The sequence below is a fragment of the Echiichthys vipera genome (genome assembly GCF_963691815.1).
Source record: "Echiichthys vipera genome assembly, chromosome: 15".
Classification (NCBI taxonomy): Eukaryota; Metazoa; Chordata; class Actinopteri; order Perciformes; family Trachinidae; genus Echiichthys; species Echiichthys vipera.
Window position 1 is genome coordinate 7501 of NC_139840.1, and position 17500 is coordinate 25000.

At 47.1% G+C, this 17500-nt stretch overlaps 1 protein-coding gene across 3 annotated transcripts in view; it reads right to left on the minus strand.

Annotated features, from left to right (window-relative positions):
• Positions 1-9789: 9789 nt before the first annotated feature.
• amph (amphiphysin) overlaps positions 9790-17500 on the minus strand; it is a 57553-nt gene continuing 49842 nt past the window's right edge. For all 3 annotated transcript variants that reach the window (XM_083927717.1, XM_083927718.1, XM_083927716.1), the window contains 4 exons: positions 15131-15178; positions 11954-12142; positions 11720-11821; positions 9790-10579 (listed from right to left, as the gene is read on the minus strand). In XM_083927717.1, the coding sequence (XP_083783843.1) occupies positions 10475-10579; positions 11720-11821; positions 11954-12142; positions 15131-15178 (444 nt within the window). In that variant the 3' untranslated portion in view covers positions 9790-10474. The remainder of the gene's footprint in view (positions 10580-11719; positions 11822-11953; positions 12143-15130; positions 15179-17500) is intronic.

Here is a 17500-nt window from a genome sequence, read left to right on the forward strand (position 1 = left end):
CACAGTAACAGTAACAATAGCAGCAGGAAACTCACCTCAGCTTTAATAGGATCAAATGATATAAATACAATATATTTGTTGGGTGATCGAGATCGAGGCTGTTCATAATCTAACTCGCACTTATTTAGAATAAATAAGTACAAACTAGAGAAGTGAGAAGGAGCGATAAGTTATAAGTGTTAAAAAATGTTAAAAATGTAGCAGCATGTCCTACAGAAGTAAAGTGACAGTGTGGCACAGTGGAGTGCAGCAGCATGTCCTACAGAACTAAGTGACAGTAAACCACAGTGGAGTGTAGCAGCATGTCCTACAGAAGTAAAGTGACAGTGTGGCACAGTGGAGTGCAGCAGCATGTCCTACAGAACTAAGTGACAGTATGGCACAGTGGAGTGCAGCAGCATGTCCTGCAGAACTAAGTGACAGTGTGGCACAGTGGAGTGCAGCAGCATGTCCTACAGAACTAAGTGACAGTGTGGCACAGTGGAGTGCAGCAGCATGTCCTACAGAACTAAGTGACAGTGTGGCACAGTGGAGTGCAGCAGCATGTCCTGCAGAACTAAGTGACAGTATGGCACAGTGGAGTGCAGCAGCATGTCCTGCAGAACTAAGTGACAGTATGGCACAGTGGAGTGCAGCAGCATGTCCTACAGAACTAAGTGACAGTATGGCACAGTGGAGTGTAGCAGCAGTTCGTACTTCAGTCAGTTACAGTAAACCACAGTGAAATGTAGCAGCATGTCCTAAAGCACAGTAAGTGTAGCAGCAGATAGTTACAGTAAACCATTAATAAATAAATAAGTGATGTAGTGGTGATATAAAGTGACAGTGTCGTATAGCAGCATTACTTACTGAAGTAAGTGACAGTACAACTGAATAAAGTACCACTGAATAAAGTGGTGCAGTGATGGTATAAAGTGACAAAGTGACATTTTCAGGATACAGTGTCTCCACTGTTCCTTACCTGACTGGGGGGAGATGAATTATAAAGTTTGATGGCCGCCGGAAGAAAAGACTTCCTCTGGCGTTCAGTATTACACCGTGAAACTGGACGGGTTATTTGTCTAGGACGACAGGGACGAGGAGAGAAAGGAAAGGCTCTCAACATGTACATACTTTACTATAATGTCAAAAAAGATAATTACCTGAATCACAGAAGCTCTGATGTCATCAGATATTACTGTTCTTTGTCTTCGCTGACCACTTCGACTTCCTCTCACGTATCATATATTTCCTCACATCATTTGCCACAGGTGTTATCAATTTTGAGTTGTTGGGTCCAGGTGAGCTTTCATTGTGTTTGACTTTTGCCACCTGTGCTCACCATTCTGCATGAAACTGTGTTGGGAAGTTACAAACATGTGTAAACAGGTGAAAAGTGCTCATGGTGATTGATTCAATCAGTGGTTCAGGCAACAGAGAAATGTGTGTAGTGTTTTAGCAACTGAGAAAATCTACTGTTAAATTAAACTCAATACATTAACTGTGACTCTGCTGCTGATCATACCTATTGTTCAGTAGCTGGGAATAAAGATACTTCAATCCATCAGTTAAACTACCCGATCCTACAAACACTACACTCATGACCCTTTCAATGCAACATTACCCACATATGCCTCCTCACTCACCTAAGCTCCAGACCCGGAAACCAGTAAACAATGTTTCAAACCTACAGTCATGTCAGCCTACGACTTCTGACCATTAAAAGGACAGAGTTCACTCAAACGTCATCTCACAGTTATTTTCCAGCTCGTCACAGACGTGAAAAGTCTGGTTTCACACAAACATGGAGGCGTTTTTAACAGTTGAGCGCATCACACGTGATGACGTCACTGCACAGGGACAGATAACCAACTCACTCAGCACCGACACAGGTGCTGAAGAAATCGGGAGCGTGCAGACCGGGGTTCAGTGTCTTGCTCACGGACACTTCGACACCCAGGCGGAGCGGGGATCGAACCGCTGACCTCAGATCAGCAGACGACCCTCTCTACCTCCTGTACCACAGACGCCCCGGTGACTTTCACGGGTTCAGAAGTTCATACATATTTAACAGTGACGTGTCTGAGCTTCAACGACTGAAACAGAGACTTTATTGTTTTAATGTGTTAAAAACATGAAGACGCATCACGAGTTTCAGAGTCTTTACATTTAATTCACCTTTAAAACTTGGTTTTTAATCATCTATTTAATAAACTTCATGTTTTTAACACATTACAACAATAAACTCACTGTTTACAGAGTCTTTACATTTAATTCACCTTTAAAACTTAGTTTTTAATCATCTATTTAATAAACTTCATGTTTTTAACACATTACAACAATAAACTCACTGTTTACAGAGTCTTTACATTTAATTCACCTTTAAAACTTAGTTTTTAATCATCTATTTAATAAACTTCATGTTTTTAACATTTACAGCATCAACACAAACAAACCCTGATTCTCTTGTTAGTTCAGTTCTCACCTGTCAGGTGTTTGGAGCGCGTGAGCTGAGCTCCGTGTCTCTCTGTGTGGATGTTGAGTCTCAAACACGTGAAATCAATGAGTCACTGATTGGATCAGGATTAACTGTTTCAGAGCGGAGCTGGTGCCGGCGCTTACGCTGGTGCCGGTGTTGGTGCCGGTGTTGGAGCCGGTGCCGTTGTTGGTGCCGGTGCCGGTGTTGGTGCCGGTGTCGGTGTTGGTGCAGGTGTTGGTGCCGGTGCTGACGGACCCTGGAAACTCGTGGGAGAACTTTGGGATCCACATCACGTTTGTACAGAAAATGTTATAAAACACCATAAAAACACACACACACACACACACACACACACACACACACACACACACACACCATCAGCTGATGCTGATGATGAATCCATCACTCACCAGGTAACGACTGTCTTTAAAGAATAAAACCAGACCCTGGTGTTCAGGGCAGACTAAGTCCTTCATGAGGGGTTTGATAAAGCGGTCAGGAGGTCCGACTCGGTCCGGCTCTGACGTCATCTCGACTCGGTCCGGCTCTGACGTCATCTGGACGGTCTGGCTCTGACGTCATCTGGACGGTCTGGCTCTGACGTCATCTGGACGGTCCGACTCTGGCGTCATCTGGACGGTCTGGCTCTGACGTCATCTCGACGGTCCGGCTCTGGCGTCATCTTGACTCGGTCCGGCTCTGACGTCATCTGGACGGTCTGGCTCTGACGTCATCTGGACGGTCTGGCTCTGACGTCATCTGGACGGTCTGGCTCTGACGTCATCTGGACGGTCTGGCTCTGACGTCATCTTGACTCGGTCCGGCTCTGGCGTCATCCTGACGGTCCGGCTCTGACGTCATCTGGACGGGCTGGAAAGGCGCCGGTTCCGTGCTCGGTAGCCTGAGCAGCAGCGATCACCGGAGAAACACACACACACACACACACACACACACACACACACACACACACCTTCTGACACCTCTAACCCTTAACCCTCATTTTCATATTTAATAAAAGTAAAAAAAATGAATACTAATAATAATAGTATTTATTATTGTCTTCAATTAAGTGAATAAATTATTATAATTATCAAAAGTGTAGGAGGCCGACTGTGACAGGTGAGGTCTACTGCGACAGGTGAGGTCTACTGTGACAGGTGAGGTCTACTGTGACAGGTGAGGTCTACTGCGACAGGTGAGGCCGACTGTGACAGGTGAGGTCTACTGTGACAGGTGAGGTCTACTGTGACAGGTGAGGTCTACTGTGACAGGTGAGGTCTACTGCGACAGGTGAGGCCGACTGTGACAGGTGAGGTCTACTGTGACAGGTGAGGTCTACTGTGACAGGTGAGGCCTACTGTGACAGGTGAGGTCTACTGTGACAGGTGAGGTCTACTGTGACAGGTGAGGTCTACTGTGACAGGTGAGGTCTACTGTGACAGGTGAGGCCTACTGTGACAGGTGAGGCCTACTGTGACAGGTGAGGCCTACTGTGACAGGTGAGGTCTACTGTGACAGGTGAGGTCTACTGTGACAGGTGAGGCCTACTGTGACAGGTGAGGTCGACTGCGACAGGTGAGGACTACTGTGACAGGTGAGGTCTACTGTGACAGGTGAGGACTACTGTGACAGGTGAGGTCGACTGCGACAGGTGAGGACTACTGTGACAGGTGAGGCCTACTGTGACAGGTGAGGTCTACTGTGACAGGTGAGGCCTACTGTGACAGGTGAGGTCTACTGCGACAGGTGAGGTCTACTGTGACAGGTGAGGCCTACTGTGACAGGTGAGGCCTACTGTGACAGGTGAGGTCTACTGTGACAGGTGAGGCCTACTGCGACAGGTGAGGTCTACCGTTACAGGTGAGGTCTACTGTGACAGGTGAGGTCTACTGTGACAGGTGAGGTCGACTGTGACAGGTGAGGTCGACTGTGACAGGTGAGGTCTACTGTGACAGGTGAGGTCTACTGTGACAGGTGAGGTCTACTGTGACAGGTGAGGTCTACTGCGACAGGTGAGGCCTACTGCGACAGGTGAGGTCTACTGTGACAGGTGAGGTCTACTGTGACAGGTGAGGACTACTGTGACAGGTGAGGTCGACTGCGACAGGTGAGGACTACTGTGACAGGTGAGGTCTACTGTGACAGGTGAGGTCTACTGCGACAGGTGAGGCCTACTGTGACAGGTGAGGCCTACTGTGACAGGTGAGGTCTACTGTGACAGGTGAGGCCGACTGTGACAGGTGAGGCCTACTGCGACAGGTGAGGTCTACTGTGACAGGTGAGGGCAGACTGTGACAGGTGAGGTCTAGTGTGACAGGTGAGGTCTAGTGTGACAGGTGAGGTCTACTGTGACAGGTGAGGCCTACTGCGACAGGTGAGGTCTACCGTTACAGGTGAGGTCTACCGTGACAGGTGAGGTCTACTGTGACAGGTGAGGTCTACTGTGACAGGTGAGGTCTACTGCGACAGGTGAGGTCTACTGTGACAGGTGAGGCCGACTGTGACAGGTGAGGTCTACTGTGACAGGTGAGGCCTACTGCGACAGGTGAGGTCTACTGACAGGTGAGGCCGACTGTGACAGGTGAGGTCTACTGAGACAGGTGAGGCCGACTGCGACAGGTGAGGTCTACTGAGACAGGTGAGGTCTACTGTGACAGGTGAGGTCTACCGTTACAGGTGAGGTCTACTGTGACAGGTGAGGTCTACTGCGACAGGTGAGGTCTACTGAGACAGGTGAGGTCTACTGTGACAGGTGAGGCCGACTGTGACAGGTGAGGTCTACTGTGACAGGTGAGGTCTACTGTGACAGGTGAGGTCTACTGTGACAGGTGAGGCCGACTGTGACAGGTGAGGTCTACTGTGACAGGTGAGGTCTACTGTGACAGGTGAGGTCTACTGCGACAGGTGAGGCCGACTGCGACAGGTGAGGCCTACTGTGACAGGTGAGGTCTACTGTGACAGGTGAGGTCTACTGTGACAGGTGAGGTCTACTGTGACAGGTGAGGTCTACTGTGACAGGTGAGGTCTACTGTGTGACAGGTGAGGTCTACTGTGACAGGTGAGGCCTACTGTGACAGGTGAGGTCTACTGTGACAGGTGAGGACATTACCCACAATGCTCGGCTCCTGCAGTCGTCTTCAGTTTTAAAGAAAATCAATAAAAAAAACTTCAGTGAGAAGAAAAACTTTATTTGATCCAAAAATAGAAACATTTTCAGCAGAAATATAAATATTACACGTTTAAACTCTAAACACGACCCGGGGGCGTGGCCTCGTGCGTGGGGGCGTGGCCTCGCGTGGGGGGGCGTGGTCTTAAAAATACTAAATATTTTTAAAAAATTCACATTTAAAAAAAGCCCAAAACTGTAAAAAAACAAACTGAGGAAATCAAAAACACTGCAAATATAAAATAATAAAAAGCTACGGACCGTTACCGTGGTAACAGCGGTCGATGACGACACAGGCGTCACATCAGCGCTAACGTTAGCTCGCTGCTAACTAAAGTGTTCGGCAGGGACATGCAATAATAGCAGCTCTGTCAACTGACAGGAAGTGATGTCATCCCTCACAGGAAGTGATGTCAGCGTCACACGTCCAGGCCCTGCCGAATCAGGAAGTCTTCGAGCGCGCTCAGTCGCTCCACCAGCATCACGTCCAGGTCGGCGTCCTCATCTCCGGTGACGTGGCCGTGTCGCCGCGCCGCCGCCCGTTTCCTGGGCACCATGGCAACAGGAAGCCCCGCCCCTAAACAGATAAAGTATGTTTTATTTTGATTTATGATGCTTTATATTAACCTGAGTGTAGCAGACTACATTTCCCAGCATACCTTGCGGTCTCTTCCTCTTCCTGGGCTGAGTGAAGTCAGGGAAGAGGAGGAGCCTGCGCCTCCTCTGCTGACCAATCAGGAGCAGCGCTCCGTCCTTCTCCCGTGGCTCCTCGAAGATCGTCTCCAGACTCCTGCAGGGGCACACAGAGGCATGCTGGGAGATGTAGTGTCCTCACTGTGGAGTCGCAGTGTTTGTAGAGTGTGGGACTTGTAGTCTTTTACCTGGTGGTGGGGGGGGATTTGTAGTTCTTGTTGGTGTAAATCTCCTCCAGACTGAACTCTTTCTTCTTTAACCTGAAACACAGTTATTTTAGACCTCTGACCCCCCCGCCCTCCTGACCTTTGACCCCCACCCTCCTGACCTTCTGACCCCGCCCTCCTGACCTTTTGACTCCCGCCCTCTTGAACTTTGACCCCCGTCGTCCTGAACTCTGACCCCCGCCCTCCTGACCTCTGACACCCGCCCTCCTGACCCCCGTCCGCTGACCTCTGACACCCGCCCTCCCGACCCCCGTCCTCCCGACCTTTAGACCCCCGCCTACAGTTGAGTTGTGTCCATGTGTGACTCTGACCTTTGTCTCCTGTTCAGGGTGAAAGTCGTCCGTCACTTCATCAGCATCTGAAAATTACAGATGAGAAAGTTCATGTAACTAACGAGGACACGCACGGCGCCCAGGCGTGGCACGCTCGCCGCCGTTGCCCGAGAGAGAGAGACACAGAGAGACACACACACACAGTGACCCACACACACAGTGCCCCCCCACACACACACGCACAGTGCCCCACACACACCCACGCACAGTGCCACACGCACAGTGCCCCACACACGCGCGCAAACACAGTGCCCCACACACAGTGCCCCACACACACGCACACAGTGCCCCCCCCACACGCACAGTGCCCCCCCCCCCCCCCACACACACACGCACACACAGTGCCCCCCCCCCCCCCACACAGCCCCCCCCCCCCCCCCACACAGTGCCCCCCCCCCCCCACACACACACACACACACACACACACACACACACACACACACACACACACACACACACACACACACACAGAGTCCTGAGCACGTGCATGGTCATGGTGGAGTTAGTTTAGCTTCTGAGCTAAAATCACATCTCATCATAAACCCTGTGGTCTCGGTGCGGACCCGTTCCCTGTGGTCTCGGTGCGGACCCGTTCCCGGGCGTCTCGGTGCGGACCCGTTAACTGCGTCACACCGGCCCGCGCGTTATAACGCTACGAACCGGAGCTCGTTAAAACCACGGGTTCATGTGAAAACGCGTTTCCGGTTGTTTTTGACGTCAACAATAAATAAACTTAAGTGTTTAATGTACAGGCGGATACACGAGGTTAGCATCCCGGCTAGCGTGTTAGCATAAACCGTAATTTAGCAAACTAACGTCAGCTAACATTAGCGTACTAACTTCCGCTAACATTAGCATACTGACGTCAGCTAACATTAGCATACTGACGCCAGCTAACATTAGCATACTAACGTCCGCTAACATTAGCATACTAACGCCAGCTAACAGCATACTAACGTCAGCTAACATTAGCATACTAACGTCAGCTAACATTAGCATACTGACGTTAGTTCACATTAGCGTACTAACGTTAGCTAACATTACCATACTAATGTCAGCTAACATTAGCATACTAACGTCAGCTAGCATTAGCATACTAACGTCCGCTAGCATTAGCATACTAACGTCAGCTAGCGTAACTACTAACCGTGAGTAAACGCGGTGAGCGCGGTGCGGCCTTCTGAAGCCTCGTCAGTGAAGTCGCGGTGAACAGTTGGAGTTAAATGAAACAGTTATATTCAGAGTTTAATCACAGAAACTCACCGTTTCCTCCACAGGTGCCGAGCGCGACCGTGACCGCGTGACTGCGGGTCCGTCTGTCTGTGGCGCAGGCGCAGTGAGAGCACGTCCCGTGTGGCGCAGGCGCAGTGAGAGCAGGTCCCGTCTGTCTGTGCGCAGGCGCAGTGAGAGCACGTCCCGTGTGTCTGTGGCGCAGGCGCAGTGAGAGCAGGTCCCGTGTGTCTGTGGCGCAGGCGCAGTGAGAGCAGGTGTCCGTATATAAAGGGGAAAAGGTGCGCTGGTTTTGTGACCCGGCGCAGCCCGCAGACCTGAGCGGCCAGGTCGCGCACAGGCTGTGGGCGGGGAAGGAGACATGGTGGTGTTATGGTTAACACTGCCGCCTCATAGCAAGAAGGTTATCGGTTCGCGCCCCGGCTAGTACTGGCCCCCCCAATCCATAAGACATTAATTATATATTTAATTAATTATATTAATTATATATTTAATTATATATATAATTAATGTATGAATAAACCTGTGAATGTTCTCATTCGTCCAGGTCGTCGTTATCCTCAAAGCAATTTCAGTCAAAAACAACTGGACTGGTTGTTTGTCTAGGAAGACGTTTCACCTCTGATCCAAGACGCTTCATCAGTTCATGTACGCATCTGACCAGGACCAGGACCAGGACCAGGCTGGGACTGGACCAGGACCTGGACCAGGACCAGGCTGGGACTGGACCAACTAACTGGTGTGGAGATCCAGGTATTTAACCTCTCACAAGGCCGATGATGTCACTGACACCCTTTGTGCTCCAAGTGTCCACGCCCGTCGTTAGAGTGACAGTCGGTGGTGGGCCGTTGGTTTCGACGTCGTTAGTGCTCTATTGAGTCTGAACGACAGTCGTTGGGGTCACCCGGGCCATGTGTGAACAGTTGTCCTTTGAAGTTAAATTGTTGAATCTCCTGGGAAGGGATGAAAGGGCGGCATTGTAAATTGGAGATAAGTGGTGTCTCAGACCTCCTCCTCTGTTTAGCGATGGTTTCTCCACTTTTACATAGATGCTTCTTTTACTCCTCTTTCAAACCATCTGTCCTCTCTGTCCAAGATTTGGACATGCGATGAATATGAATAAAGAGTGAGCGGGAGACTTCAGACTGAACTAGGTAGATCTCAGCTCTGTTGGAAACGAATGAGGTGCAACAGTTGTTACTGTGGAGGAAATAAATAACACTAATCATTTAAATAGAATAAATGAATTACACATATATATATATATATATCTTCTTATTTAACACCCTGTTCACATTCACACGAGCGATGTGAAAAGCTGCCTCAGCATTAAACTAAATTAATTTTGTAACATTTCATTGAAATCAACGTTGTGTTCAGTTAGAGGACGGGTCTGTGCAGAGCCCGTTCTGGGTCAGGGTCACCTTTAAAGTTCTGCTGAGATGAGAAAGTGTACCAACATGAACCCAAACATTTGTGACCTATAGTTCAAAATAAGTTGGACTCGTGGAGCTTCTGAACTCTGATTTATTGAATTCTGGACATAAATGTTTATGTTTGTACATCACAAAGAGAGGTCGAGCTTCACTGTCAGAGGACGTGACATCATATCTGCTGATCTACACACCTGAAACACAGCTTCAACAGAGATTGCACATTGAATTGAATCTCTCTCCTGTGGTTGAACATTTGATGCGATCATGCTGCGTCCCTTTCTTCATATATTACTTTCATAAACAGACTTTTTCAGCTACACAGTGAGATCAGCGGTAGCTTCTTTCTTTCCTCTTTATTCGGTTTGATAAAAGCGTCTCATGCACGTGTTTGTTTCTCAATGTTCAGCTAAAACACAGCAACACAAAGAAAAGAAGAATGAGATTACAGAAACACAAAGTCCAGTGTGTTACACATTTAAATAGATCACAACACCACACGTTCTGGTAAGTTCCACAGCAGAGCAACGAAATCAATACAACACACAAACAAGTGCAAAGATGGTTTACTTTAGTTTTCCTCACGAGCTCTTCCTGCTTTAGGAGCTGTGGACATGTAGAGATTGCAACACTCCCACTGAATCATACAACTTTTTTATCAACCACAACAACAACGACAACAACAACAACAACAAATGTCTCTTACTTCCAGAGAAGGGGAAACCAAACCATCACATCATGCTTCTGCATTTGAACGTCTGCTGGGAATAAAACTACTGTAAAGAGCGTGACTGTGAGCGTGGACTGTACAGGAGCCTTGTTGTCCAGCAGAGCTGCAGCAGGTGACACAGGTGTTTCAGGGTGGGCTTCATGCCGACTGGACACTTTTCACACTCCTGACTCACACGTGTGTTTCCACCAGCTGGAGTCACTTCTTACTCCACACGCTGAGTAAAGTTCTCTGGGAAAAGTCCTTTGTGAGCAGCAACGCCGAGTGTTAACCACTCACTTTCTCTGACCCCTGTGAGCCAGCCGGCCTCCTACAACAACAACAACAACAACAACCATCACCATTAACATCCTTTTCATTCCCCCCTCCTGTAATTATCTGACTGTGTCACCCTTTAGTTATCTGACTGTGTCACCCTTTAGTTATCTGACTGTGTCACCCTTTAGTTATCTGACTGTGTCACCCTTTAGTTATCTGACTGTGTCACCCTTTAGTTATCTGTGTCACCCTTTAGTTATCTGACTGTGTCACCCTTTAGTTATCTGACTGTGTCACCCTTTAGTTATCTGACTGTGTCACCCTTTAGTTATCTGTGTCACCCTTTAGTTATCTGTGTCACCCTTTAGTTATCTGACTGTGTCACCCTTTAGTTATCTGACTGTGTCACCCTTTAGTTATCTGTGTCACCCTTTAGTTATCTGTGTCACTCTTTAGTTATCTGACTGTGTCACCCTTTAGTTATCTGTGTCACCCTTTAGTTAGCTGACTGTGTCACCCTTTAGTTATCTGACTGTGTCACCCTTTAGTTATCTGACTGTGTCTCCCTTTAGTTATCTGACTGTGTCACCCTTTAGTTATCTGTGTCACCCTTTAGTTATCTGACTGTGTCACCCTTTAGTTATCTGTGTCACCCTTTAGTTATCTGACTGTGTCACCCTTTAGTTATCTGTGTCACCCTTTAGTTATCTGACTGTGTCACCCTTTAGTTATCTGTGTCACCCTTTAGTTATCTGACTGTGTCACCCTTTAGTTATCTGACTGTGTCACCCTTTAGTTATCTGACTGTGTCACCCTTTAGTTATCTGACTGTGTCACCCTTTAGTTATCTGACTGTGTCACCCTTTAGTTATCTGACTGTGTCACCCTTTAGTTATCTGTGTCACCCTTTAGTTATCTGACTGTGTCACCCTTTAGTTATCTGACTGTGTCACCCTTTAGTTATCTGACTGTGTCACCCTTTAGTCATCTGACTGTGTCACCCTTTAGTTATCTGACTGTGTCACCCTTTAGTTATCTGACTGTGTCACCCTTTAGTTATCTGACTGCGTCACCCTTTAGTTATCTGTGTCACCCTTTAGTTATCTGACTGTGTCACCCTTTAGTTATCTGACTGTGTCACCCTTTAGTTATCTGTGTCACCCTTGAGTTAGCCCACTGTGTCGCCCGTTACCTGATCCTCAGCTGAAGCCGTGGGGACCACCAGTACCACGTCACCTCTCTTCAGCTCCAGCTCGTCTGAGTTTGCCGCCTCAAAGTCGTGCATCGTCTCCACCTGTAGGACAAACAACCGTGTCACCACCTCTGCTGACATTTATATGGCACTGATGTCCAGAAATACATAAATGACTTGTTTTTGAATTTGCTGCTTGAAACATAAGCAGCTGGGATCTAGAGGAAGTGCCACCTTGAAGAGAAAGTCATCCGGGAGTCCTGAGACGCCTCCAGACGGACTCATATGTTTGATCGCCGGGTTTTCAGCTGCCATGCCGTTGTCACTGATGGCGGTGGGAGAGATGATGTCCGCATCGCGGTCATCATCCCCTTCGTTACTGGAGGCAGGTTCAATCACCACAGAGGGGATGGGCATCTTTTCCTGCAGCAGCAAACAGTGTTTGTGCCACATTAAGACACGTTTCTGTATCAATGTGGTCTCTCACTTATGATGATGACGACATCTGTTTGGAACAGAATCTGTTTCCAAAACTTTCAAGGACCTTTAAATGAGATCTCAAGTCAGCTCTAAATGAATGTGTCTGCATATGTTGGTGTTTGATGATGAAACAGTTGTGTTTCCTTCATGGATCTAAAGTCAGCTCTAAATGAATGTGTCTGCATATGTTGGTGTTTGATGATGAAACAGTTGTGTTTCCTTCATGGATCTAAAGTCAGATCTAAATGAATGTGTCTGCATATGTTGGTGTTTGATGATGAAACAGTTGTGTTTCCTTCATGGATCTAAAGTCGGCTCTAAATGAATGTGTCTGCATATGTTGGTGTTTGATGATGACACAGTTGTGTTTCCTTCATGGATCTAAAGTCAGCTCTAAATGAATGTGTCTGCATATGTTGGTGTTTGATGATGACACAGTTGTGTTTCCTTCATGGATCTAAAGTCAGCTCTAAATGAATGTGTCTGCATATGTTGGTGTTTGATGATGACACAGTTGTGTTTCCTTCATGGATCTAAAGTCAGCTCTAAATGAATGTGTCTGCATATGTTGGTGTTTGATGATGACACAGTTGTGTTTCCTTCATGGATCTAAAGTCGGCTCTAAATGAATGTGTCTGCATATGTTGGTGTTTGATGATGACACAGTTGTGTTTCCTTCATGGATCTAAAGTCAGCTCTAAATGAATGTGTCTGCATATGTTGGTGTTTGATGATGAAACAGTTGTGTTTCCTTCATGGATCTAAAGTCAGATCTAAATGAATGTGTCTGCATATGTTGGTGTTTGATGATGACACAGTTGTGTTTCCTTCATGGATCTAAAGTCGGCTCTAAATGAATGTGTCTGCATATGTTGGTGTTTGATGATGAAACAGTTGTGTTTCCTTCATGGATCTAAAGTCAGCTCTAAATGAATGTGTCTGCATATGTTGGTGTTTGATGATGACACAGTTGTGTTTCCTTCATGGATCTAAAGTCAGCTCTAAATGAATGTGTCTGCATATGTTGGTGTTTGATGATGACACAGTTGTGTTTCCTTCATGGATCTAAAGTCAGCTCTAAATGAATGTGTCTGCATATGTTGGTGTTTGATGATGACACAGTTGTGTTTCCTTCATGGATCTAAAGTCAGCTCTAAATGAATGTGTCTGCATATGTTGGTGTTTGATGATGACACAGTTGTGTTTCCTTCATGGATCTAAAGTCAGCTCTAAATGAATGTGTCTGCATATGTTGGTGTTTGATGATGACACAGTTGTGTTTCCTTCATGGATCTAAAGTCAGCTCTAAATGAATGTGTCTGCATATGTTGGTGTTTGATGATGAAACAGTTGTGTTTCCTTCATGGATCTAAAGTCAGATCTAAATGAATGTGTCTGCATATGTTGGTGTTTGATGATGACACAGTTGTGTTTCCTTCATGGATCTAAAGTCAGCTCTAAATGAATGTGTCTGCATATGTTGGTGTTTGATGATGAAACAGTTGTGTTTCCTTCATGGATCTAAAGTCAGCTCTAAATGAATGTGTCTGCATATGTTGGTGTTTGATGATGACACAGTTGTGTTTCCTTCATGGATCTAAAGTCAGCTCTAAATGAATGTGTCTGCATATGTTGGTGTTTGATGATGACACAGTTGTGTTTCCTTCATGGATCTAAAGTCAGCTCTAAATGAATGTGTCTGCATATGTTGGTGTTTGATGATGACACAGTTGTGTTTCCTTCATGGATCTAAAGTCAGATCTAAATGAATGTGTCTGCATATGTTGGTGTTTGATGATGAAACAGTTGTGTTTCCTTCATGGATCTAAAGTCAGCTCTAAATGAATGTGTCTGCATATGTTGGTGTTTGATGATGACACAGTTGTGTTTCCTTCATGGATCTAAAGTCAGCTCTAAATGAATGTGTCTGCATATGTTGGTGTTTGATGATGAAACAGTTGTGTTTCCTTCATGGATCTAAAGTCGGCTCTAAATGAATGTGTCTGCATATGTTGGTGTTTGATGATGACACAGTTGTGTTTCCTTCATGGATCTAAAGTCAGCTCTAAATGAATGTGTCTGCATATGTTGGTGTTTGATGATGACACAGTTGTGTTTCCTTCATGGATCTAAAGTCAGATCTAAATGAATGTGTCTGCATATGTTGGTGTTTGATGATGAAACAGTTGTGTTTCCTTCATGGATCTAAAGTCAGCTCTAAATGAATGTGTCTGCATATGTTGGTGTTTGACGATGACACAGTTGTGTTTCCTTCATGGATCTAAAGTCAGCTCTAAATGAATGTGTCTGCATATGTTGGTGTTTGATGATGAAACAGTTGTGTTTCCTTCATGGATCTAAAGTCGGCTCTAAATGAATGTGTCTGCATATGTTGGTGTTTGATGATGACACAGTTGTGTTTCCTTCATGGATCTAAAGTCAGCTCTAAATGAATGTGTCTGCATATGTTGGTGTTTGATGATGAAACAGTTGTGTTTCCTTCATAGATCTAAAGTCAGCTCTAAATGAATGTGTCTGCATATGTTGGTGTTTGATGATGACACAGTTGTGTTTCCTTCATGGATCTAAAGTCGGCTCTAAATGAATGTGTCTGCATATGTTGGTGTTTGATGATGACACTGTTGTGTTTCCTTCATGGATCTAAAGTCAGCTCTAAATGAATGTGTCTGCATATGTTGGTGTTTGATGATGAAACAGTTGTGTTTCCTTCATGGATCTAAAGTCAGCTCTAAATGAATGTGTCTGCATATGTTGGTGTTTGATGATGAAACAGTTGTGTTTCCTTCATGGATCTAAAGTCAGCTCTAAATGAATGTGTCTGCATATGTTGGTGTTTGATGATGAAACAGTTGTGTTTCCTTCATGGATCTAAAGTCAGCTCTAAATGAATGTGTCTGCACATGTTGTTACCGATGGAGCAGCTTCACCAGGAGACACTTTGGCTTCGTCGGGAGGAATCTGTGTGCAAACACAAATCATTTCATTAAACAGCAGTAAACTCTTGTACAGTCACATATTGTTATATTCTGCTGTAGAATATAAGATACATAAAAAAACATTAGTGTATTTTAGGCAGAAATAAACACAATCTAAATACATAAACACAAAATATAATATAAATAAAACAATTCTGAATTCCAGGGTTCATTAAAATAGGCATAAATAAATGAAGCAGTGTTCTCCAGCTGTAAACAGCTCCACAGAAATCTTCTGTCCCACATTCAACCTTTCAACAAACATGTCAGTTATTTACTGACAGAAAATTCAAACAGGTTTCAAATAAATGAAACATGTGTCATGAAACGATGACACTCACACAGCTCACAGCGTTTAAAGGCGCTCACAGGCATCACTCCTGTATCTACACACAGCTGCGTTCAGACCTGCGGTTCAATCAGTGCTGTCCTACGTTACAACGACCAACCAAGCAACCACTACATTTGTTTTGATGAACTTTCATTCTCAGAGTGTAGTCAGTCACCTTAATGCTAAAACTCAAACTTATCACACTTAACGCCTGCTTTTATCCGTGTGGCGGTAATTCCAAGAGATATTAGAGTTTAGTCAATTAATAAAGACTTGACCCGTAACATCCGATCATCATAAAAAGTACTCAACCTCAAACCCTAAACACGAAAACTGCCAACAAAGAACAGAAACAGCAGAGGTACATACGTCACCCGCCTCTGTCTTCTCACACACTGGAGATCCAACCGCTGACTGTGAAGAGAAAATTACCGTTTATCCGGTCTTCAGCCTTACCCGGATTGGGTCGCGGGGGCAGCAGCTTTAGCAGGGGACCCCAAACTTCCCTTTCCCGGGCCACATTAACCAGCTCTAACTGGAGGATCCTGAGGCGTTCCCAGGCCAGTGTGGAGATCTAATCCCTCCACCTGGTCCTGGGTCTTCCCCGAGGCCTCCTCCCAGCTGGACGTGCCTGGAACACCTCCCTAGGGAGGCGCCCAGGGTTCATCCTGACTAGATGATCCTGAACCACCTCAACTGGCTCCTTTCAACACAAAGGAGCAGCGGCTCTACTCCGAGTTCCTCACGGATGCTGAACTTCTCCCCCTCTCTCTAAGGGAGACTCCAGACCCTCTCCTGAGGAAACACAGTTCACACGCTTGGACCTGGACCTGGTTCTTTGGGTCCTGACCTGGACCTGGACCTGGTTCTTTGGGTCCTGACCCAGCTTTCAGGACCACAGGTGAGGGTAGGAACCAGGACTGAGGGTAGATCCAGAGCTTTGTCTTCCTCAGCTCTCTGTTCATCACAACGGTGCGGTAGAGGGACTGCAGCTCCGCCCCCGCTGCTCCGATTCTCCGGCCAAACTCACGCTCCATCGTCCCCTCACTCCTGAACCAGATCCCGAGGTGCTTGAAGTCCTTCACTTGGGGTCAGGACTCGTTCCAGACCCAGAGGAACAATCCAGCGGTTTCCTGCTGAGAGCCACGGCCTCAGATTCAGAGGTGCTGATCCTCATCCCGGCCGTTTCACACTCGGCTGTGAACCGATCCAGTGAGTGCTGAAGGTCCCTGACCCACGACGCCATCAGGACCACGTCAGAGACCAGATCCTCAGCCCACCCAACTGCAGCCCCTCCCCACCACCACTACGCCTCCATATCCTGTCCATGAAAACCACAAACAGGATTGGTGACAAAGCGCACCCCTGGAGGAGGCCGACCCCCACCTGGAACGACTCCGACTTACTGCCGAGGATCCGTTCTTCTCCACGACTTCTACAAACTTCTCCCACACCCGCTGCTTTGCCTCTGACACGGCAGAGGCTGCAGCCCTTCATGCCTGTCGGTACCCTGCAACCAGTTCGGGAGTCTTCCAGGATAATATATCCCAGAAGGCCTCCTTCTTCAGGGGTCCACCACGGTGTTCCAGGGTCACCGCCCCTTGAGGCCCCTGAGACCTTGAGGCCACAGCTCACCGCTGCAGCTTCAGCAGTGGAAGCTTTGAACATCGCCCGCTCCTTGGCCGGGGGTTTGTGAGTCTCCCCACACCCGCCCAGGGCCTCATACCCTGGGCCACTCCAGAGAAGAATAGGGTCCAACCCCTATCCAGGGGTACGGGTCCAGAACCGAGACTGTGCTTTTTAGGGCTGTGCCTAGCACGGCTCCGTGGCAAACCCGGCCACCAGGCACTGGCCAACGAGCCCTTCATCTGGGCCTGGGTAAAGGGTGACCGGGGCCCTGGGCATCCTCTAGGCAGGGACTCTCTTCCTCTTCCTCGTTTGACCATGTGGTCTTTGTGAGATATTCTTAGTCCG